We start from the raw sequence: 23331 nt of genomic DNA on the forward strand, positions 1-23331 counted from the left end.
TATTTCATTACATTCCCAGTGGGTCAGAAGTTTACATACACTCAATTAGTATATGGTAGCATTGTCTTTAAATTGTTTAACTTGGGTCAAACGTTTCAGGTAGCCTTCCACAAGCTTCCCACAATAAGTTGGTTGAATTTTGGCCCATTCCTCCTGACAGAGCTGGTGTAACTGAGTCAGGTTTGTAGGCCTCCTTGCTCGCACACGCTTTTTCAGTTCTGCCCACAAATGTTCTATAGGATTGAGGTCAGGGCTTAGTGATGGCCACTCCAATACCTTGACTTTTTGCCATTTTGCCACAACTTTGGTCATTGTCCATTTGGAAGACCCATTTGCGAACAAGCTTTAACTTCCTGGCTGATGTCTTGAGATGTTGCTTCAATATATCCACATAATTTTCCTTCCTCATGATGCCATCTATTTTGTGAAGTGCACCAGTCCCTCCTGCAGCAAAGCACCCCCACAGCATGATGCTGCCACCCCCATGCTTCACGGTTGGGATGGTGTTCTTCGGCTTGCAAGTACCCCCTTTTTCCTCCAATCATAACGATGGTCATTATGGCCAAACAGTTCTATTTTTGTTTAATCAGACCAGAGGACATTTCTCCTAAAAGTAAGATCTTTGTCCCCATGTGCAGTTGCAAAACGTAGTCTGGCTTTTTTATGGCGGTTTTGGAGCAGTGGCTTCTTCCTTGCTGAGCGGCCTTTCAGGTTATGTCGATATAGGACTCATTTTACTGTAGATACTTTTGTACCTGTTTCCTCCAGCATCTTCACAAGGTCCATTGCTGTTGTTCTGGGATTGATTGCAGACACGTTCTGTCTCCTAGAGATTAACGTACTTTGGTGCGAAAAGTGCAAATAAATCCCAGGATGACATCAAGTGACCTACAAAAAGAATGGCCAACGGCAGCTGGGATGAAGTGCACGGCGAGGACGGTTTGAAACAGGCTCCTAGGGGCAGGGCTGAAGTCGTGCAAAGCTAGAAAAAAGCCCTTCATCAATGAGAAGCAAAGAAGAGCCAGGCTGAGGTTTGCAAAAGACCATAAGGATTGGACCGTAGAGGACTGGAGTAAGGTCATCTTCTCTGATGAGTCCAATTTTCAGCTTTGCCCAACACCTGGTCGTCTAATGGTTAGACGGAGACCTGGAGAGGCCTACAAGCCACAGTGTCTCGCACCCACTGTGACATTTGGTGGAGGATCGGTGATGATCTGGGGGTGCTTCAGCAAGGCTGGAATCGGGCAGATTTGAATTAATCAAGCCATGTACAAGGTTGTCATGGAAGAAAACTTGCTTCCTTTTGCTCTGACATTGTTCCCCAACTCTGAGGATTGGTTTTTCCAGCAGGACAATGTGCCATGCCACACAGCCAGGTTAATCAAGGTGTGGATGGAGGACCACCAGATCAAGACCCTGTCATGGCCAGCCCAATCTCCAGACCTGAACCCCATTTAAAACGTCTGGAATGTGATCAAGAGGAAGATGGATGGTCACAAGCCATCAAACAAAGCAGAGCTGCTTGAATTTTTGCGCCAGGAGTGGCATAAAGTCACCCAACATCAATGTGAAAGACTGGTGGAGAGCATGCCAAGACGCATGAATGCTGTGATTGAAAATCAGGGTTATTCCACCAAATATTGATTTCTGAACTCTTCCTAAATTAAAACATTAGTACTGTGTTTAAAAATGAACATGAACTTATTTTCTTTACATTATTCGAGGTCTGACAACACTATCATTTTTGTTATTTTGACCAGTTGTCATTTTCTGCAAATAAATGCTCTAAATGACTATTTTTATTTGGCATTTGGGAGAATGTTGTCAGTAGTTTATAGAATAAAACAAAAATGTTATTTTTACCCAAACACATACCTATAAATAGTAAAACCAGAGAAACTGATAATTTTGCAGTGGTCTCTTAATTTTTTCCAGAGCTGTATGTGAGTGTGTGTGTGTGTGTGTGTATGTACAGTGGGGAAAAAAAGTATTTAGTCAGCCACCAATTGTGCAAGTTCTCCCACTTAAAAAGACGAGAGAGGCCTGTAATTTTCATCATAGGTACACGTCAACTATGACAGACAAATTGAGGAAAAAAAATCCAGAAAATCACATTGTAGGATTTTTAATGAATTTATTTGCAAATTATGGTGGAAAATAAGTATTTGGTCACCTACAAACAAGCAAGATTTCTGGCTCTCACAGAACTGTAACTTCTTATTTAAGAGGCTCCTCTGTCCTCCACTCGTTACCTGTATTAATGGCACCTGTTTGAACTTGTTATCGGTATAAAAGACACCTGTCCACAACATCAAACAGTCACACTCCAAACTCCACTATGCCCAAGACCAAAGAGCTGTCAAAGGACACCAGAAACAAAATTGTAGACCTGCACCAGGCTGGAAAGACTGAATCTGCAATAGGTAAGCAGCTTGGTTTGAAGAAATCAACTGTGGGAACAATTATTAGGAAATGGAAGACATACAAGACCACTGATAATCTCCCTCGATCTGGGGCTCCACGCAAGATATCACCCCGTGGGGTCAAAATGATCACAAGAACGGTGAGCAAAAATCCCAGAACCACACGGGGGGACCTAGTGAATGACCTGCAGAGAGCTGGGACCAAAGTAACAAAGCCTACCATCAGTAACACACTACGCCGCCAGGGACTCAAATCCTGCAGTGCCAGATGTGTCCCCCTGCTTAAGCCAGTACATGTCCAGGCCCGTCTGAAGTTTGCTAGAGTGCATTTGGATGATCCAGAAGAGGATTGGGAGAATGTCATATGGTCAGATGAAACCAAAATATAACTTTTTGGTAAAAACTCAACTCGTCATGTTTGGAGGACAAAGAATGCATAGTTGCATCCAAAGAACACCATACCTACTGTGAAGCACGGGGGTGGAAACATCATGCTTTGGGGCTGTTTTTCTGCAAAGGGACCAGGACGACTGATCCGTGTAAAGGAAAGAATGAATGGGGCCATGTATCGTGAGATTTTGAGTGAAAACCTCCTTCCATCAGCAAGGGCATTGAAGATGAAACATGGCTGGGTCTTTCAGCATGACAATGATCCCAAACACACTGCCCGGGCAACGAAGGAGTGGCTTCATAAGAAGCATTTCAAGGTCCTGGAGTGGCCTAGCCAGTCTCCAGATCTCAACCCCATAGAAAATCTTTGGAGGGAGTTGAAAGTCCGTGTTGCCCAGCGACAGCCCCAAAACATCACTGCTCTAGAGGAGATCTGCATGGAGGAATGGGCCAAAATACCAGCAACAGTGTGTGAAAACCTTGTGAAGACTTACAGAAAACGTTTGACCTGTGTCATTGCCAACAAAGGGTATATAACAAACTATTGAGAAACTTTTGTTATTGACCAAATACTTAATTTCCACCATAATTTGCAAATAAATTCATTAAAAATCCTACAATGTGATTTTCTGGATTTTTCTCTCTCATTTTGTCTGTCATAGTTGACGTGTACCTATGATGACAATTACAGGCCTCTCATCTTTTTAAGTGGGAGAACTTGCACAATTGGTGGCTGACTAAATACTTTTTTCCCCCACTGTGTATATATATATATATATATATAATTTTGTATAATTTATTTCCCTGAGCCTCCTTTTGCCATTGGAATGCTCTGATGATCATGTGTGTGTTGATACAGATTTAAATATTTACATACACAGCCCTGGTTGGCGGATAGGATCTTCAAGACCAGTGGTTCTCAAACTGTGGGTCGGGACCCACTTGTGGGTTGCGGCAGTGGTCCAGGTGGGTCACCAGATGACATTCTTTGTGCATTGCAACAATTTTTATGTATTTGTAGACTCTAGAGCAGGGCTCTCCAACCAGGTTCCTGGAGAGCTACCATCCTGTAGGTTTTCGCTACAACCCTAATCTAGCGCACCTGAATCTAATAATTAGATTAGGCTGAAATTCCCACAATTTTTCTCCAAAAACCTCTTACACTAAAAAAATGACATTATCATAATTTCAGTATAATTTCTACCTCAGTGTGGAAATATCCTTTTATTTATTTTGACAGCACTGCCCCTTTAAGTTTCAGATGGGTGAAGACCATTAAAGGAAAAGTTACTTCTGAAACTATCATTAGACTATCACATAAGTGGTAAGCAAATGTGTGTTCACACACAATTTTACTATCAGACTATTTTTCAGCTTAGTAGGTAAATAATGTTAACCTTTTCAGTTGACTTCATATCAGACATTATGGACTATTGGACAACAACAAAAAGGCACAACCTCAGAAAATAATTGGGTAGTTACAGTATTTGTATTTTCTTGTCATCACCGGATAATTAATTGACAGATTTACAGAGCAACTTATAGAGGGGTAGAGCCATACAATATACATGCACCTTTTTTTCCAGTCTCACACACTCTCAAACACAGCCTCTCTCACATATACACACACACTTGACTCCCCCATTCAACAAGTGCTACAACATCAAGTTCATTGTCCGTACGTCTCTAAAAATGTTTTAAATTAATTACCCACAAACCAACACATTAAAAACAAGAAAAGAAAACATTCAGAGTCCTGAATCATTGTTACATACAAGACAGAGGGTGCGTCTGAAATGGCACCCTATTCCCTATATAGTGCACTGCAATTGACCAGAGCGCACCCTATTCCCTATGTAGTGCACTATTTATTTATTTATTGAAGAGATAGTACAGTGTTGGAAAGACAGGGAGGGTAGTGTGCTGGATTCAAACCCATAGCTATGTAAAGAACGTCATGCTGCTTGCTTAAAGGGTACCGCTTCCTCCCGAGTTGTGCACCGAGTGGCGCAGTGGTCTAAGGCACTGCATCGCAGTGCTAACTGTGTCACTAGAGATCCTGGTTCGAATCCAGGCTCTGTCGTAGCCGGCCGCGATCGGGAGACGCATGGGGCGGCGCATAATTGGCCCAGCGTCGTCCAGGGTAGGGGAGGGAATGGCCGGCAGGGATGTAGCTCAGTTGGTAGAGCATGGCGTTTGCAACGCCAGGGTTGTGGGTTCGATTCCCACGGGGGGTATGAAAAATAAATGTATGCACTCACTAACTGTAAGTCTCTCTGGATAAGAGCGTCTGCTAAATGAGTAAAATGTAAATGAGTTGGCTCCTACCGATGCTGGAACCCAAGACCTCTGCCTCAAACACACGTGACCGCCCTCCTGAAGCGTCTTACAGATCACGCCACAGAAAAGCCAACTATTCCACGGCGCAAGAGGGGACACTTCAGGCTGAGCAGCTACGTCAACTCTGGCATGTATGTATGTGTGCTGGGCTCAGCGGCTGTAACCGCAGGACACACATATAGCACACTACTTTTGACCAAGGCCCTATGGAGGTCCTGGTCCAAAGTAGTGCGCTATATCAGGAATAGGGTGCCATTTGGGACCGAGACATTCTATGTACATGAAACTGTATAAAACAGATCTAAAAATAGTTCACAGGAGTAAGAGGAAACATCAATGTCTACGTCCCAAATGGCTGCCTATTCCCTACAGAGTGCAGTCCTTTTGACCAGGGCCTATAGGGAAGTGTGGACCATTTGGGACGCATTACATGGGTCAATAAATTCATAGCCCTTAGGATCAGGTCAGACTAGAAGGCACTGCTAAATATACAGGACACACAACTACATAGACTTTTCTCCTTTCTTCTTCTCAAGTCTCTCAACGTTCTATTTTCCATCACAGTCACACTCAGTCTTGGTGTCTTCCCTCTCTCTTCCTTTCTGCCTGAACGTGTGATAAGCAGCGTGGGTAGCTAGGACAGTTAGGATTCTCAGGTGAGCTGGTAACCACGAAGGAGAGAGAGGGGGTGTGTATAGGGGACAGTGGAGGCTGCTGAGGGGAGGACGGCTCATAATAATGGCCGGAATGGAATTGGTATCAAACACATTGTTTTCGCATGTTTGATAAGATTTAATTCACTCCATTCCAGCCATTATTATGAGCTGTCCTCCCCTCAGCAGCCTCCACTGACAGGGGGAGAGGGTTATTTTTGTGTTCTCGTTAGCTGGTGAGGGGGGGTGGGTCTTGGTTTGAGTTTTTGTTAAAATCTGGTTCTGCAGTTTGATCTGATCCGGTTTGGGTCAGGTGGAACCGGTTCGGCTGGGACAGGGGTGTCAAACTCATGCCACGGAGGGCCTAGTGTCTGCAGGTTTTTAGACCTAGACAACCAGGTGAGGGGAGCTCCTGATTAATTACTGACCTTAAGTCATCAGGTCCAAGGGAGTGAAAACTGGCAGACACTCGTGACAAAAAGTGATGAAATCAACAGCCAATGTTTGCTTTCTTAATTGGGGCTATGACAGTCTACTACAAATCAGTCTGACAGAACATGAACATTTGACAGTATTTCAATCTGAAGGAAGTATGATTTGAAGTGCCAAATGCGTCAAAGGTATTGGGAAGTTCAAAAGATCAGACAATAATGTTGTATGATCTGTGTAGAAAATAACATCATTTGTTATTTTTCCTCCAGTCTGATTTAGTTCCTGGTCTTGTCCACTCTGTTCTGAGGCTTCTGGGCATTGTAGAGGGAAACCGTAGATTAAACCGTTCAAAAGATAGCCACATTTGTAGGAAGAAAACAAAAACTGTTCTAATTATTACAACCGGATCAAGCAGCTACCGGAGGTTACTGACAACCCCAGTTCTATGAACCAAGCGCTATTTTTAAAAAATAAGTTATTTCAGAGTTTCTCCAGTTTGGGAAACGCTGGGTTAGGATCAGTTTTGGGACAGCTGGATCTGGTTTGAACTAGTTTGATCTGGTTGCTGTGCTGCCTGGGCCTTGTCCCCAGCCTGCTCTCCCTCTGCCTGGCGCTTCATCGCCTCAAACACCGCAATCTCCTTCGCCTCCTTCTTCTGGTTCCTCGCCTCAAACTGCAGCCTGGAGCGAGAGAACCAAACAAACTTTATTTGTGTAGCGCGTTTTGTGCAAGGTAGCAATACAAGAAGCTTCACAGGATTTAAAACCATGAAATACCAAATAAACAAGGAGGGAGAGATGGATGAAAAAGAACCAGATGAGGGGGAGAGGACCAGATGAGGGGGAGAGGACCAGATGAGGGGGAGAGGACCAGATGAGAGGGGGAGAGGAGAGGGGGAGAGGACCAGATGAGAGGGGGAGAGGACCAGATGAGAGGGGGAGAGGACCAGATGAGAGGGGGAGAGGACCAGATGAGGGGGAGAGGACCAGATGAGGGAGAGAGGACCAGATGAGAGGGAGAGAGGACCAGATGAGAGGGGGAGAGGACCAGATGAGAGGGGGAGAGGACCATATGAGAGGGGGAGAGGACCAGATGAGAGGGGGAGAGGACCAGATGAGAGGGGGAGAGGACCAGATGAGGGCGAGAGGACCAGATGAGGGAGAGAGGACCAGATGAGGGGGAGAGGACCAGATGAGGGGGAGAGAACCAGATGAGGGGTAGAGGGGAGACAGAAGGTAGACAGTGATAGATGGGTCAGACAGACAGACAGACAGACAGACAGACAGACAGACAGACAGTTCAAGGCTACTGTGTGAGAGAGGCCCTTACCTGTTCTTGATGATTCTCTGGACGATGTCATCGGTGGTCAGACAGTTACCACTGTCTACTGTACGGAAGATATCTCTCTTCTTAGGCTCCTGGGGGGACACACACACACAATAACATGCAATCACACAAAAATACAGAAAATCACTCACGAATACTGCAAAACACACAGACAAACACACACACACACAGTCAGTACTCACAGCGTAAGGGTCTGAAGTGTCCTTGTCAGGAAACACCTCCGTCTTCCCATGACACACCAGGTCCACCTACAAGAAGTGACATCATTGATCATAAGAGTATAGTCAATAGGATCAATAATATCTATAGTATAACCTACACGATTGATCATACATATCTATGGTATAACAGGAAGTGACATGGACCATTTTAAGATATGATCAATAATATCTATGGTATAACCTTTATGATCATACTTATACATAGTATAACCTAATCATACATTCCTACGGTATAACAGATCAATAATATCTATGGTATAACATATACGATCATCCACATTTGTAGTAGAAGAAAGGAGATATCTATGGTACACCTTATGGTGTCTTGGTTCACCTTGGCTTATTCACCAGGAACTTCAACCCTGGCCTGCAAGGCTCCCATTAACTACCATAGACGGAGGGAAACAGTGGAAAAGTGAGAGAGGGAGCTAGAGGGAGAGCGCTACTAGAATCTGAAGTCAAATGTCTACTGTTTGCTGATGATCTGCTGCTTCTGTCCCCAACCAAGGAGGGCCTACAGCAGCACCTAGATCTTCTGCACAGATTCTGTCAGACCTGGGCCCTGACAGTAAATCTCAGTAAGACAAAAAAATAATGGTGTTCCAAAACAGGTCCAGTTGCCAGGACCACAAATACAAATTCCATCTAGACACCGTTGTCCTAGAGCACACAAAAAACTATACATACCTCGGCCTAAACATCAGCGCCACAGGTAACTTCCACAAAGCTGTGAACGATCTGAGAGACAAGGCAAGAAGGGCCTTCTATGCCATCAAAAGGAACATAAAATTCAACATACCAATTAGGATCTGGCTAAAAATACTTGAATCAGTTATAGAACCCATTGCCCTTTATGGTTGTGAGGTCTGGGGTCCGCTCACCAACCAAGAATTCACAAAATGGGACAAACACCAAATTGAGACTCTGCATGCAGAATTCTGCAAAAAATATCCTCAGTGTACAACGTAAAACACCAAATAATGCATGCAGAGCAGAATTAGGCCAAAACCCGTTAATTATCAAAATCCAGAAAAGAGCCGTTAAATTCTACAACCACCTAAAAGGAAGCGATTCCCAAACCTTCCATAACAAAGCCATCACCTACAGAGAGATGATCCTGGAGAAGAGTCCCCTAAGCAAGCTGGTCCTGGGGCTCTGTTCACATACACAAACAGACCCCACAGAGCCCCAGGACAGCAACACAATTAGACCCAACCAAATCATGAGAAAACAAAAAGATAATTACTTGAAACATTTGAAAGAATTAACAAAAAAACAGAGCAAACTAGAATGCTATTTGGCCCTAAACAGAGAGTACACAGTGGCAGAATACCTGACCACTGTGACTGACCCAAAATTAAGGAAAGCTTTGACTATGTACAGACTCAGTGATCATAGCCTTGCTATTGAGAAAGGCCACTGTAGGCAGACCTGGCTCTCAAGAGAAGACAGGCTATGTGCACACTGCCCACAAAATGAGATGGAAACTGAGCTGCACTTCCTAACTTCCTTCCAAATGTATGACCATATTAGAGACACATATTTCCCTCAGATTACACAGACCCACAAAGAATTCAAAAACTAACCCAATTTTGATAAACTCCCATATTTATTGGGTGAAATACCACAGTGTGCAATCACAGCAGCAGGATTTGTGACTTTTTGCCACAAGAAAAGGGCAACCAGTGAAGAACAAACACCATTGTAAATACAACCCATATTTATGTTTATTTATTTTCCCTTTTGTACATTAACTATTTGCACATATTATGACATTTGAAATGTCTTTATTCTTTTGGAACTTTTGTGTGTAATGTTTACTGTTAATTTTGATTGTTTATTTCACTTTTGTTTATTATCTACTTTACTTGCTTTGAAGTAGAGAACTAGCGAGGGAGAGAGGGAGAGAACTAGCGAGGGAGAGAACTAGCGAGAGAGAACTAGCGAGAGAGGGAGGGAGAGCGAGAGCTAGTGAGAGAGGGAGGGAGAGAGCTAGCGAGAGACAGAGGGAGAGAGAACTAGCGAGAGAGAGAGAGAACTAACGAGAGAGAGAGAGAGAACTAGCAAGAGTGAGAGAGAACTAGCGAGAGAGAAAGATCTAGCGAGAGAGAGAACTAGCGAGAGAGAGAACTAGCGAGAGACAGAGGGAGAGAGAACTAACGAGAGAGAGAGAGAGAGAGAGAGAGAGAGAGAGAGATCTAGCGAGAGACAGAGAGAGAACTAACGAGAGACAGAGGGAGAGAGAACTAACGAGAGAGAGAGAGAGAGAGAGCTAGCGAGAAAGGGACATCTGTAGACTGTCTGCTATACACTACCAGCCGGTCACTACTACAGCACCCCAGTCTGTAGACTGTCTGCTATACACTACCAGCCGGTCACTACTACAGCACCCCAGTCTGTAGACTGTCTGCTATACACTACCAGCCGGTCACTACTACAGCACCCCAGTCTGTAGACTGTCTGCTATCCACTACCAGCCGGTCACTACTACAGCACCCCAGTCTGTAGACTGTCTGCTATACACTACCAGCCGGTCACTACTACAGCACCCCAGTCTGTAGACTGTCTGCTATCCACTACCAGCCGGTCACTACTACAGCACCCCAGTCTGTAGACTGTCTGCTATACACTACCAGCCGGTCACTACTACAGCACCCCAGTCTGTAGACTGTCTGCTATACACTACCAGCCGGTCACTACTACAGCACCCCAGTCTGTAGACTGTCTGCTATACACTACCAGCCGGTCACTACTACAGCACCCCAGTCTGTAGACTGCAGGGGCGGTGTGTTCATTAGGGCGATATGGGTGACGCACTGCCAAACGGGAAAAGGAAGGGATTTTTTTTCTAATCAATTATATCACGGCAACAGTAGTTCAGTGTTCTAATCTAGACGTCTGATCTGACTGCCACTAAATGTCCAATCAGGCTAAAGTCGTGCTTCAAATGTCCCCGCCCGTTTTGGGGCGATTTCAGTCAGGTTGAAAATCGCCCAGAAGTCTCTCATAGCCTCTAATGTAAAATATATTTTTTTCAAATATCAGAGCTTTCAATACAATCTCTATGGGTTTCTGAGGGCTTGCACTTACGCGCTTTCGTCATACGTAACGTAACGTAACCATGAACGTAACTAAGAAACTACTCTTTCACCCTGAAGGCGGCACGGCAGACAGCACCGCTTGGACAGCGACTGGTGTAACCGACATGCACCATCTTTCAGAAAAGATTAAGAAAAATGAGCTGTCAAAGACCCACATGGATAGCTGTTTGAGATTGTCTGCTTTGGGGAGAGTGAATATATTTACTACGACACTAGCTGTCCGCCGCCACAACGATGAGGTTAGCAACAGCAGAGTCGTGAACACTGTCTACGAGAATCGAGACGACCTCATAGAATGTTTTGAAGCCATCCGGACGGGTTCATTCATTCACGGGTTCATTCACATAGACAACAATACTGTACAAAGCCAACAAACACATTGGTCTGTTTGCCTTCAGGGACTCCTCTCAACAGCAGCTGCAAGAAGCAACAGGAGCCAAAAGACCCAGAACAGCTTTGAGAGAAGAGGAGAAGCAGAGGCTGTCTGAAGAGGTCTGCAACACCATCCTGGATCACACCAAAGAAAGGTTCTCTTTCTCTGGCCACCTTGTGAGTGCTACCTTACTGCAAGCAGACATGTTTGAAAGGTACTGCCATTCAAAAAAATAAAAAATCTGTTCATGTTCATTTTTACAAATCTATACAATTGGCCAGAATATGGTTGTTCATATTTACAAATCTATACAATTGGCCAGAATATGGTTGTTCATTTTTACAAAGCCATACAGATAGCTGTGTTTACCTTTTCTAGAAATTACTTTCAAATTCTGTTTTCAGGCGAAATGTCTATCACTGTTCATTTTCACAAATCTATACAAGAGGGCAGAATATGGAAGTCTATAAAAATTTCTTATTACCAATAACTTGCATCAATGTTTTCAGTAGCCTCTATCAAAAGCTCCTGCTTGCTTGTTGTGAATTATGCTCAGGTGCACATATTTCCAATTCAACCATGAGGCAAAAAATGTGGTAAAAGCTCTTGTTGATCCTGCAATCTGAACAAATACCAAGATGCTGTATTTTCAGCTGATATTTAATTTGTTTATGGAAATGCATATTGTTTATGCAGTGTTGAGGAATGTGAAAGAACACCCTTGATTAATTTTACTGTGATAACTTATTTTGATTTTGTAAGCCAACACTTTTGAGATCAGTCGATAAATGCTTCTGGTATTGACTTATATGCTGCCCCTGTCTTCATGTTGTTGCTGGACATATCTTTTTAAAAATGTGTGTAGGTCACCTAAATCGTCAGAAAAATTGCCCCCCCTGAGAATTTTTTCAGGAGCCGCCACTGGTAGACTGTCTGCTATACACTACCAGCCGGTCACTACTACAGCACCCCAGTCTGTAGACTGTCTGCTATACACTACCAGCCGGTCACTACTACAGCACCCCAGTCTGTAGACTGTCTGCTATACACTACCAGCCGGTCACTACTACAGCACCCCAGTCTGTAGACTGTCTGCTATCCACTACCAGCCGGTCACTACTACAGCACCCCAGTCTGTAGACTGTCTGCTATACACTACCAGCCGGTCACTACTACAGCACCCCAGTCTGTAGACTGTCTGCTATACACTACCAGCTGGTCACTACTACAGCACCCCAGTCTGTAGACTGTCTGCTATACACTACCAGCCGGTCACTACTACAGCACCCCAGTCTGTAGACTGTCTGCTATCCACTACCAGCCGGTCCCTACTACAGCACCCCAGTCTGTAGACTGTCTGCTATCCACTACCAGCCGGTCACTACTACAGCACCCCAGTCTGTAGACTGTCTGCTATACACTACCAGCTGGTCACTACTACAGCACCCCAGTCTGTAGACTGTCTGCTATACACTACCAGCCGGTCACTACTACAGCACCCCAGTCTGTAGACTGTCTGCTATCCACTACCAGCTGGTCACTACTACAGCACCCCAGTCTGGAACCATGCCCAGTCCCATACACACAGGACAAAGGTCCGTTTAAACACACTACAGGTCATTGTACATGTTTCCCCCTAAGAGAAGCTAGGCATGTTAGGAAAGATGTCTGTCTCTTCTCCCAGTCAAACAATACCATTGTTTCAATGTGTCTGGGTCTTCCTGTTTGTCTCTCTGTGTGTGTGTGTGTCTCACCTTGAAGTGGTCCAGCAGATCTTTACCCACAGCGTAGGGAGCCCCGATCACCACCTCTGATACATACTGGAGGAGGAGGGGTGTGTGTGTGTGTGTGTGTGTGAGAGTGAGAGAGAGGGAGAGAGGGAGAGAGAGAACCAAGTTACATGATAGAAAATAAATAAACAAACAAAATAACAGAGCAAGTTGAGGGGTCGGAGTGTGTTGTTGTGAGTGTTGTGTAATGGTTGTGTTTAGGTCGAGGGCTGACTATCAACACTGTGTCTTAGACATTGAGTTATAGCTCTGGCACAGGACAGGGAGACAGTTTCAGGCTTTGTGTTAACGCTGAATGGTTATGGAATTGCGTAATCCTGTGTGTGTGTGTTTGTGTATAAATACCCTTTGTGTGGTTTGAGCAATCGAGTGCTGTTTTGGATTCGGATAACGACTTCATAAAACACATTCTCAGGACACGTCGACACACACACACATTAAAATATGCATGCAATCACACACAAACATATGGTTTGAGATGAACACACACAGACACCGGGAGGACAGAGGCTCATTGTTCTGTAGCTGGTCTGATGAGAGCTGAATGGAGGAGAGAGCCTACCGTCCTTCAGTGTGTATGGACATAGCTTTAACAGTCTGTGACTACTGAGCCCAAGGGGTTACAAAGAAGCGTGTGTCTGTTCTCACCCTGCAGGCCAGGACACTCAGGGTTCTCTCGTGGATGTTCATGATTGGGTAGTTCTTCCCTTTGTAGCGATTAACTTCCTGGTTGACAGAAAAACACAACAACCAATGGACAGGCTAGTTACTGGCTTTCGACCAATGTCAGGATATTTTACTAGCTCTCGACCAATGACAGGAGGCTTTATTGCAATGTGAAACAGGGGTAACGGAGGTTACATAGACTTCGATAGACATCGCATCATTGTATCTGTCCCATTATGGCGTCTGTGAGAGCAGGGGCAGCGCCATTGAGGCCATCTCCATTTTGAAGTGGTCCATTTTCTTCTTCTACTACTTCTATGAGTTGGTAAACAAACTGAAAGGGTGCATACTGCCACCTGGAGTGTGTTGTTTGAACAGGTAGAAAGCCAAGGTTGCCGATTTACTGCCACCTGATGTTATGGAGTGTTTGCTCACGAGTATAATTAATTGGCTGATCCCTCCTGATGACCTGGATAGAACAATGTGAGCCCAGTTGACTACTTCAAAATGGTGAAAGTCCTCAATGCCCATGTTTTTGGCCAATAGTGGTGTCTATCTAAGTCTATGGGAGGTTACAAAGTGAAGTAGGTTAACGTTGCCTCTAGACACTGATCTTAGGTCAGTTTTGTGTTCCCCACTAATGGTGAAGCTTAAGATTTGGCCCTTTTTCCATTATATATATATTTATTAATCTATTTTTGGTTCCAAGCAGACTTTTTTACTTGAAGACTGTGTTGAGCACAGTCTCCTCGTGCTAGGATTGATCCTTCAGCATTCCATCACAACTGACCTTAGAACAGTATCTAAAAGGAATAGGATAACCCCCCCCCCCCACAGTTGAGGACCAATGACAGAGTATTTATACTGGCTCTCAACCAATGGCAGCATGTTTTATTGGAATGTGAAACAGATTGGGGAACACGAGCAGCGAGGCCCTCTGTAGCTTTATTAGACCTGTACATCAATCCTTCATAAAATGTACAGTCAATTGGATCCACATGTTTCTCTTTAACAGTGTGTGTGTGTCTGTGCGTACCATGGGCCTGTGTGTGTGTGAGCTGGCCAGTGAAACAGTAGGAAAGTCAGGTTTGCATGCATACCACCCCCCCATCGTGTCTACAGGGTTATAAAACCACATTCTCCATAGAGAATCTGATGGCGTTTGCTGAACGTGTGTGTTTAAGTGTGTGTACATACCTGGTCAAAGTGCAGTCCCACGATGACGTAAGGCCTCTCAGCCTGTTTGTAGACCGTCTCCAGGAAGTCAACATGACCAATGTCTGACGGAGAGGAGTGGTCAAGGTAATAACACACAGAGAGAGAGAGAGACAACCACCCTTTGACTGTGTCTCTCTCACAGACAAACACACAAACAACCACCCTTTGTCTGTGTCTCTCTCACACACAAACAACCACCCTTTGTCTGTGTCTCTCTCACACACAAACAACCACCCTTTGTCTGTGTCTCTCTCACACACAAACAACCACCCTTTGTCTGTGTCTCTCTCACAGACAAACAACCACCCTTTGATTCTGTCTCTCTCACAGACACAGCGGTACATAAGGATACGGAAGAGGTCGAAGGCCCCGGCTACGTAGATGATGGTGTCCCCAGGTTGGGGCTCCTGTCCTGAGGCAAACTGGATGATCTTCTGGGACGTCTGGAGGAACTGGGACACTCCCGTCCATGGACTGTGGCCCTTAGGACCCTGGGAAGAACATGGAGGGCAGGAGAGATAGAGAGGAAGGGTCAGTTATACTCCAAACCCTAGCTTCAGAAAACCAGGCTTCTCACAGTTGTTGGAAAGCCTGGGGAAGTAACTCCTCAGAAAGCAGTCTCACGTGGTTGTTCCAAAGATACATTTTGTTTCCAAAAAAACGTACTTACATTTATATTTGCAACTTTCTGAACGTTTCATCTGAATATACTACAGTACTATTTTCATTGTGATGTACAGCACACCATGGTTGTATTGAGCAGTGTAATTGCGCCCCCTTGTGTTCAGAATAATCCACAACAAAAAATAGTTTTTTCATCTCCAGTTCCGCTTCAGAATATATTTGAATAGTAATATTTACCTTCCCAAAGTTGTCTGTGTGCTGTTGGTAGTCTGAGTTGTCCTGTAAACCGACAGAGGGAGAGTTTTGCTTGTGTGAATTCTGCCATTACAACAGTGTAAAGCCACAGGAGGTTGGTGTCACCGTAACTGGGGAGGACGGGCTGGTGGTAAAGGCTGGAGCGGAATCAATGGAACGTTATAAAATACATCAAACGCCTGGTTTCCATGGTTTCCATGTGTTTCATACCATTTGCTCCGTTCCAGCCATTATTATGAGCCGTCCTCCCCTCAGCAGCCTCCACTGGTTCACACACACACACACACACTAAGGTGACTGTAGGGTCAGAGTGCTCTGTGTGTGTGTGTGTGTGTGTGCTGCATGTCTGTGTAGTACTCACGATGTTGCTGTGGTGGGCTTTAGTCATGAGCAGCATGCGCCCCACCAGGTCTGTGGTTGAGACCCCCTGGGTGCGTCTGCACTCCCGGTACCGGCCCTCTCTCTTCACCTCCGCATACGTGTCCTTACCGTCCACCGTCAGAGTGATGTCATCTAAGGTAAACAAGGACAATGTTGTAGTTAGTTTTCTGACATCAACATGAGATCCCCCCCCCCCCCCCCCCCCGACACTGTTCTGCCGCTCTACATCTATAGCCTGGAATTTACATTCTGAACTGTCTAAATAAAGAGAGAAATATAGAAGGAGGAGGAGTCTCTGTTCTCCTTTAAAATAAATATATATATATTATATAACCCCCCCCCCCCCCGGACTATCAGTCCTCCCCCTCCCCTTTACCTCCCCATCTCCTCCCGCCACCCTCCCTCCCCCCTCCCTCTTACCTCCGTGGACGCAGAAGTCACTGTTGTATTTGTCCAGTGTGTCCAGTGTGGTGACATAGGGAGCACCCTCTACGATCTCATCCACCCACTTGATAGCCTGCACCATCTTATACCTACAACACCATTACATAACTTTATTGCCCATTTACATGAAAACTAAATGTAGTGATTTTCTTACTGTTTTTCAACAGAACTTTGTACAAGTGTCAGCAACAAGCTGAACTGCGAGTACAACTTACATTTAAATATTAACAATTGGAAATGCTAACTAAAACAATAAACAAAAGATATCAGAATAAAAAAGTTACAGTTCTACCTCTCTGCCTGGGTGAAGACAGGAGGACCCTTGTGCTTCGAGATCTCTCCTGAAGGAAGGAAGGAGGAGGGAAATTAGTGTATATTACTGTTCTGTTGTCCAGAGGGAAACAGAGAGAGAAGTGAAGAAACAGCAGAGAATGAGATACTTGTGATTAATACCTGTGTGTGTGTGTGTGTGTGTGTGTGTGTGTGTGTGTGTGTGTGTGTGTGTGTGTGTGTGTGTGTGTGCTCACCATCCGTGTGTACGCCAACGATGAGGTAATCTCCCATGGCCTTAGCCTGTCTCAGCTGGTTGGAGTGGCCATAGTGCACCATGTCATAACTACAGGACAGGAAGAGAGGGCATGATGTCATAACTACAGGACAGGGAGAGAGCGCATGTCATAACTACGGGACAGGGAGAGAGGGCATGATGTCATAACTACAGGACGGGGAGAGAGGGCATGATGTCATAACTACAGGACAGGGAGAGAGGGCATGATGTCATAACTACAGGACAGGGAGAGAGGGCATGATGTCATAACTACAGTACAGGGAGAGAGGGCATGATGTCATAACTACAGGACAGGGAGAGAGAGCATGATGTCATAACTACAGGACAGGGAGAGAGGGCATGATGTCATAACTACAGGACAGGGAGAGAGGGCATGATGTCATAACTACAGGACAGGGAGAGAGAGCATGATGTCATAACTACAGGACAGGGAGAGAGAGCATGATGTCATAACTACAGGACAGGGAGAGAGGGCATGATGTCATAACTACAGGACAGGGAGAGAGGGCATGATGTCATAACTACAGGACAGGGAGAGAGGGCATGATGTCATAACTACAGGACAGGGAGAGAGGGCATGATGTCATTAACTACACACACACACACATACGCACACTGTGTGTGTCTCTCTCTAACTGAGCTGGTCTAAAGGAGGGGCTAGTGTATGTTATGAGTAGTAGCCTGCCCTATACTTGATAGTTGCCATCTGTATCCACTGGTAGATGCCTGGCCTGCCTGTAGACACCTCTAATGGAATAGATATGGAGGAACCTCTCCACTTACACACAGCAGACCCATCACCCCACACAACCTTACAGCCTGCTCCGTCCTCCTTCTGTCCTCCCTTCACATGACTACCAGCCATGGTATGATTTACACCTTACACAACAAGTTACGTTTCTCAAGTTAGGATTCAGCCCTAGGAAAGTACAATGTGTGGATCTAGCAGTATGGGAGTCATCCTCTCTCTGTAATGTGTGTGTGTGTGTGTGTGTGTGTGAGATTACCGATTCCTCTCTGTAATTAACCCCAGGATTACCATGGGAATTATCCCTGAGGTGTAACCAAGACGACACACACACTATCCCTAGACCTGGAGGAGACAGGCAGATCAACTGGAGACTCCCAACAACTCTACTTTATACTGGCAGTATAGTACAGAGAGCCTACCTCTGATAGATCTGTCCTTTATACTGGCAGTATAGTACAGAGAGCCTACATCTGATAGATCTGTCCTTTATACTGGCAGTATAGTACAGAGAGCCTACCTCTGATAGATCTGTCCTTTATACTGGCAGTATAGTACAGAGAGCCTACCTCTGATAGATCTGTCCTTTATACTGGCAGTATAGTACAGAGAGCCTACCTCTGATAGATCTGTCCTTTATACTGGCAGTATAGTACAGAGAGCCTACCTCTGACAGATCTGTCCTGTCCACATACCTTGCTGGGTTTTGAACAAACAGCCACTAGTTCATTCCGCTATGTAAAGAAATCATTCTGAGTGCACTATGTAGGCCTTGTAGGAAATAGGGTGCCATTTGGGACGTAGTACTCTGTAACAAACTAGACTAAGTGCTTCTGTTTTATTTTTATGTACTCCCTCTCTCTAGGCATATCTCTCCTCTTTCTCACCCTCTCTCTAGGCCTATCTCTCCCTCTCTCTAGGCATATCTCTCCTCTTTCTCGCCCTCTCTCTAGGCATATCTCTCCCTCTTTCTCTCCCTCTCTAGGCATATCTCTCCCTCTTTCTCTCCCTCTCTAGGCCTATCTCTCCCTCTTTCTCTCCCTCTCTCTAGGCCTATCTCTCCCTCTTTCTCTCCCTCTAGGCCTATCTCTCCCTCTCTCTAGGCCTATCTCTCCCTCTCTAGGCCTATCTCTCCCTCTCTCTCCCTCTCTATGCCTATCTCTCCCTCTGCTCTCCCTCTCTCTAGGCCTATCTCTCCCTCTTTCTCTCCCTCTCTCGGCCTATCTCTCCCTCTCTAGGCCTATCTCTCCCTCTCTATGCCCATCTCTCCCTCTTTCTCTCCCTCTCTCTAGGCCTATCTCTCCCTCTTTCTCTCCCTCTCTCTAGGCCTATCTCTCCCTCTTTCTCTCCCTCTCTCTAGGCCTATCTCTCCCTCTTTCTCTCCCTCTCTCTAGGCCTATCTCTCCCTCTCGCTTCCTCTCTCTAGGCCTATCTCTCCCTCTTCCCACCCTCTCTCTAGGCCTATCTCTCCTCTTTCTCACCCTCTCTCTAGGCCCATCTCTTCCTCTTTCTCGATCTCGAAGTAGAATCTCTCGCTCTCTCTCTGCCCCCCTAAAAGACCCCTCTGCTACCCTCTAAAAAGACCCCAACAAGACCCCTCTGCTACCCTCATGCTGTATCTGTCACTGGACGATATGTTCACTATGTTGGTTAGTTATTTATATCTACTATTCTGGACTGCCATGTCAAAACAAACTAGCTTTCTGCCTGGGTCCACGAGGGGCAGAGTGCCTGTGTGTGTGTGCCTGCTGTGTGTGTGTGTGTGAGAGAGCAATGTTTATAGCTATGCCACCACCAGCACCAGTCACACGGTGAGAACGGGTGAGGTGGGGGTCAGTTGGCTCTCGCCTCAAGTAAACTCAGCAAGACCATGTCTACGTCCCTAATGGTACTCTATTCCTTACATGGTGTACTACATTTAAGCAGAGCCTTATGGGCCCTGGGCAAAAGTAGTGCACTATAAAGGAAATAGGGTTCACTTTGGGACACTACCCATATAGGCTATATAGTATTACAGTAAGTGCACTATAGGGCTCTGACCAAAAGTGGTGCCCTTGGTCAAAAGAAGTTCACAATATAGGCTGCCATTTTGGCCACATCCCATGATGAGCAGGCTGTAGGTACTAGGTGGTGTGGATGGGCGGGAGTGAGAGACTAGCCCTGTTTGGCCACATCCCATGATGAGCAGGCTGTAGGTACTAGGTGGTGTGGATGGCCAGGAGTGAGAGACTAGCCCTGTTTGGCCACATCCCATGATGAGCAGGCTGTAGGTACTAGGTGGTGTGGATGGCCGGGAGTGAGAGACTAGCCCTGTTTGGCCACATCCCATGATGAGCAGGCTGTAGGTACTAGGTGGTGTGGATGGCCGGGAGTGAGAGACTAGCCCTGTTTGGCCACATCCCATGATGAGCAGGCTGTAGGTACTAGGTGGTGTGGATGGCCGGGAGTGAGAGACTAGCCCTGTTTGGCCACATCCCATGATGAGCAGGCTGTAGGTACTAGGTGGTGTGGATGGGCGGGAGTGAGAGACTAGCCCTGTTTGGCCACATCCCATGATGAGCAGGCTGTAGGTACTAGGTGGTGTGGATGGGCGGGAATGAGAGACTAGCCCTGTTTGAGTACTCTCAAAATGCATCCTTCCTTCCTCCTCCCCCCTTCTTTGAAATAGCCTAATCACTGATCTGGTTTCTGTTAATAGGTGAAAGCTAAGTAGTAGAATCCTTTACTTTCACCTATCCAGCCGTGTTGGATCAGTGATAGTAAGCCAGGGTCGTATTTCCTATTGATTTAGTGCACACCGTAGCGGTTTGCAACAAAACTAAAACAAGCGCATTTCTTTTTGGAAAAGTTCAGTTAATGAATATGGCCCAGGTAAAGTATTTGAACCAAGCCAGAGCAAGGGCATCAGAGCATGTTATTGACCTTGGCCAATGAGTTACTGGGTGTGTCTCTCCTGTCTCCTCTCTAATCCACAGGGAGATAAAGGTCACTGCAGGTCATTTTCCACCTGGCAGACAGCAGCATCGATCACAGAGCTTCTACATCATCCTTATCAGGGGAGTAAGGAAGAAGTTGCCCCTAGAGTAGACGCTGATCTTGGGTCATTTTGGCATTTTCCCCACTAATGGTTAAGGTTAGGATTGGGGGAGGGGACACTGACCCTAGATCTGTACCTAGGGGAAACATCACCCAGGAAGGAGCCTTATCAGGCATTCATGTATTCTACAAACTTGAATAAAGGCTTATTAGCTACTAGTCAAATAAAATTGTATTTGTCACATGCGCCAAATAAAACAGGTGTAGACTTTAACTAATACCAAGCTACTGCTGAAAGTAAACGGGTGGCAGGTAGCTTAGTGGTTAAGAGCGTTGTGCCAGTATCCGAAAGGTCGCTGGTTCTAATCCCCGAGCCGACTAGGTGAAAAATCTGTCGATGTGCCCTTGAGCAAGGCACTTAGCCCTAATATCTCCTGTATGTCGCTCTGGATAAGAGCGTCTGCTAAATGACTAATAATAATGTAAACAACTTTTTGTTTGGGGAAACAAACATCAACCTGATAAGATCATCTGATAAATTACCAAAATGTAAATGTAAACCAGCATGTTGCACACTAGGAGATGTGACACTATGGTCAACTGATAAGGGTGGACTTTGTAACCTTACTTCCTTGCCAACTGGGTTGGGTAGCTAGCTATGTCACTCTGCACATTGTCCTCTGACAACAAAACAAGTGTTGCAACATACAGTAGGGTTGCCATGTATATCCTTTGCCCCACAGAGCTCGTCATCATGTTTACAGTTAGCTATTATAACAGTAATAAGAGGTCTTAGTTTGGGCTAGTCTGTTCTGGGTTTGTATACCTTTCAATATTGATATCTAGGTAGCTAAAAAAAAGTGAATTTCAGATCAATCAACGAATGACCGTTCTTCCTGCCTACCAACCGTTGCCAGCCAACCACAGTAGGCCAGCTATAGATGAGAAAGGCTGTAGCCATAGATATAGCTAGAACTTATATATTGTCTATGGCTGTAGTAAACTAGCCTGGTGCTAGTCTGTTTCTGCTCCATTGCCAATTCCTCATGGAATTGTCATGTTTAGCTTGACAATAACAATGCAATGGAGTAGGAAAAAGCACAACCCGATTTGGGACCAGGCTACTAGTTAGCTAGCAGCAAGTCAGCAACTGCACTGTACCAACTTTTACCAATCTATTTCCAATATCCATACATCATAGTGACGGCTAAGGTTACGTAACATCCTACCTAAACCATGTGCACATAAACTTCAGTCTAGCTGAGATTATTCCGTTCCTACTGGCTGTTGGTCGACTCTGGCAGGCTGTGATCACATTAAACAGCCCCTCTCTCAGAAACGTGGCAACTGAAACAGTTTAGCTAGCTAGTAGGTACTGTAGTTCTCTGACTTTAGGGGTATTTGTGATTGAAATCACAAAATAATCACGCTTGTAGCCACTTTTGTTTGGCCAGGCAGCAACACTCAAATTCATGTTTACAAAGTAGCAAAAATACCTAGTTAGCCGGCTTGTGCTGAAGCTGAATGTAACGATGTGCGGTTATAACGTTATCTAGCTTAGTGGTTATAGTCAACAGTTGATCGACCAAAATGTTACATTGTTGCTAGAGCTAACAGTTGGTTACTAGTGTAGCTGACGTTACCTAGCCACTTAACTTACTCAGACAAGTCACTATGCAAAACAGACTACCAAAAATGAAATAAACCATTTTAGCAGCTAGGCAACCTTGTACCTGTAGCTAATATAGCTAGCTGGATAGTAGGCGTAGCTACACGACTTACCACCCATCACACCACACCCGGACAGAGCGCTTCCTCTTCTCTGGGCTGCAAGCCAAGTCTCCCGGCTTAGCACCGCTCTCTATCCCCGGCTCATTCGATGTGTGGTGACCGTTCTTGATCATTTTGTTAAAATAATATTAAAACTCTGAGCTAAAACCCCACAATAATAAAATAATGTCGTCAAGTTAAAAGGACGGGTTGGGCGATCTCATTCACCGGCTTTAATGAAGAATGATGCCGCTGGTGGGACAACGCCTCCTTTCGCGTGAAAACGGCGTCATGATCGTACCATGAATCCTCTTAGGTAGCGGCCATGCTGGTTGCGTAAACACTCATATCACGTGATTAGGGACAGCATAAACACTCATATCGCGTGATTGGGGAAACCAGCACAACGTAGATTATGGGTGTGTCCGTAAATTCAGAGCGTTTCGCGGAATAGGCTTGATCCGAGCCTTCTGACCTCACAACGCATTCAAGCGCCCAAGCTAACTGGCTAGCTACATCCAGAGACAAATGAGAGAACACCTCACTCTGAC

At 45.4% G+C, this 23331-nt stretch overlaps 1 protein-coding gene across 1 annotated transcript; it reads right to left on the bottom strand.

The window, feature by feature from the left end:
- Positions 1–4280: 4280 nt before the first annotated feature.
- pcyt2 (phosphate cytidylyltransferase 2, ethanolamine) lies at positions 4281–23079 on the bottom strand. The gene is made up of 13 exons (XM_084195370.1): positions 22793–23079; positions 17186–17274; positions 16951–16999; positions 16635–16747; positions 16195–16346; positions 15816–15857; positions 15307–15445; positions 14934–15016; positions 13719–13796; positions 13035–13100; positions 7768–7833; positions 7568–7656; positions 4281–6918 (listed from the first exon to the last, which is right to left on the bottom strand). Exons 1-13 carry the CDS (start codon positions 22912–22914, stop codon positions 6756–6758), a joined length of 1251 nt encoding a protein of 416 aa, XP_084051496.1. The 5' UTR covers positions 22915–23079; the 3' UTR covers positions 4281–6755.
- Between the last annotated feature and the right edge of the window lie 252 nt (positions 23080–23331).

Source organism: Coregonus lavaretus, assembly GCF_964263955.1.
Source record: "Coregonus lavaretus genome assembly, contig: HAP1_SCAFFOLD_666, whole genome shotgun sequence".
Lineage (NCBI taxonomy): Eukaryota > Metazoa > Chordata > Actinopteri > Salmoniformes > Salmonidae > Coregonus > Coregonus lavaretus.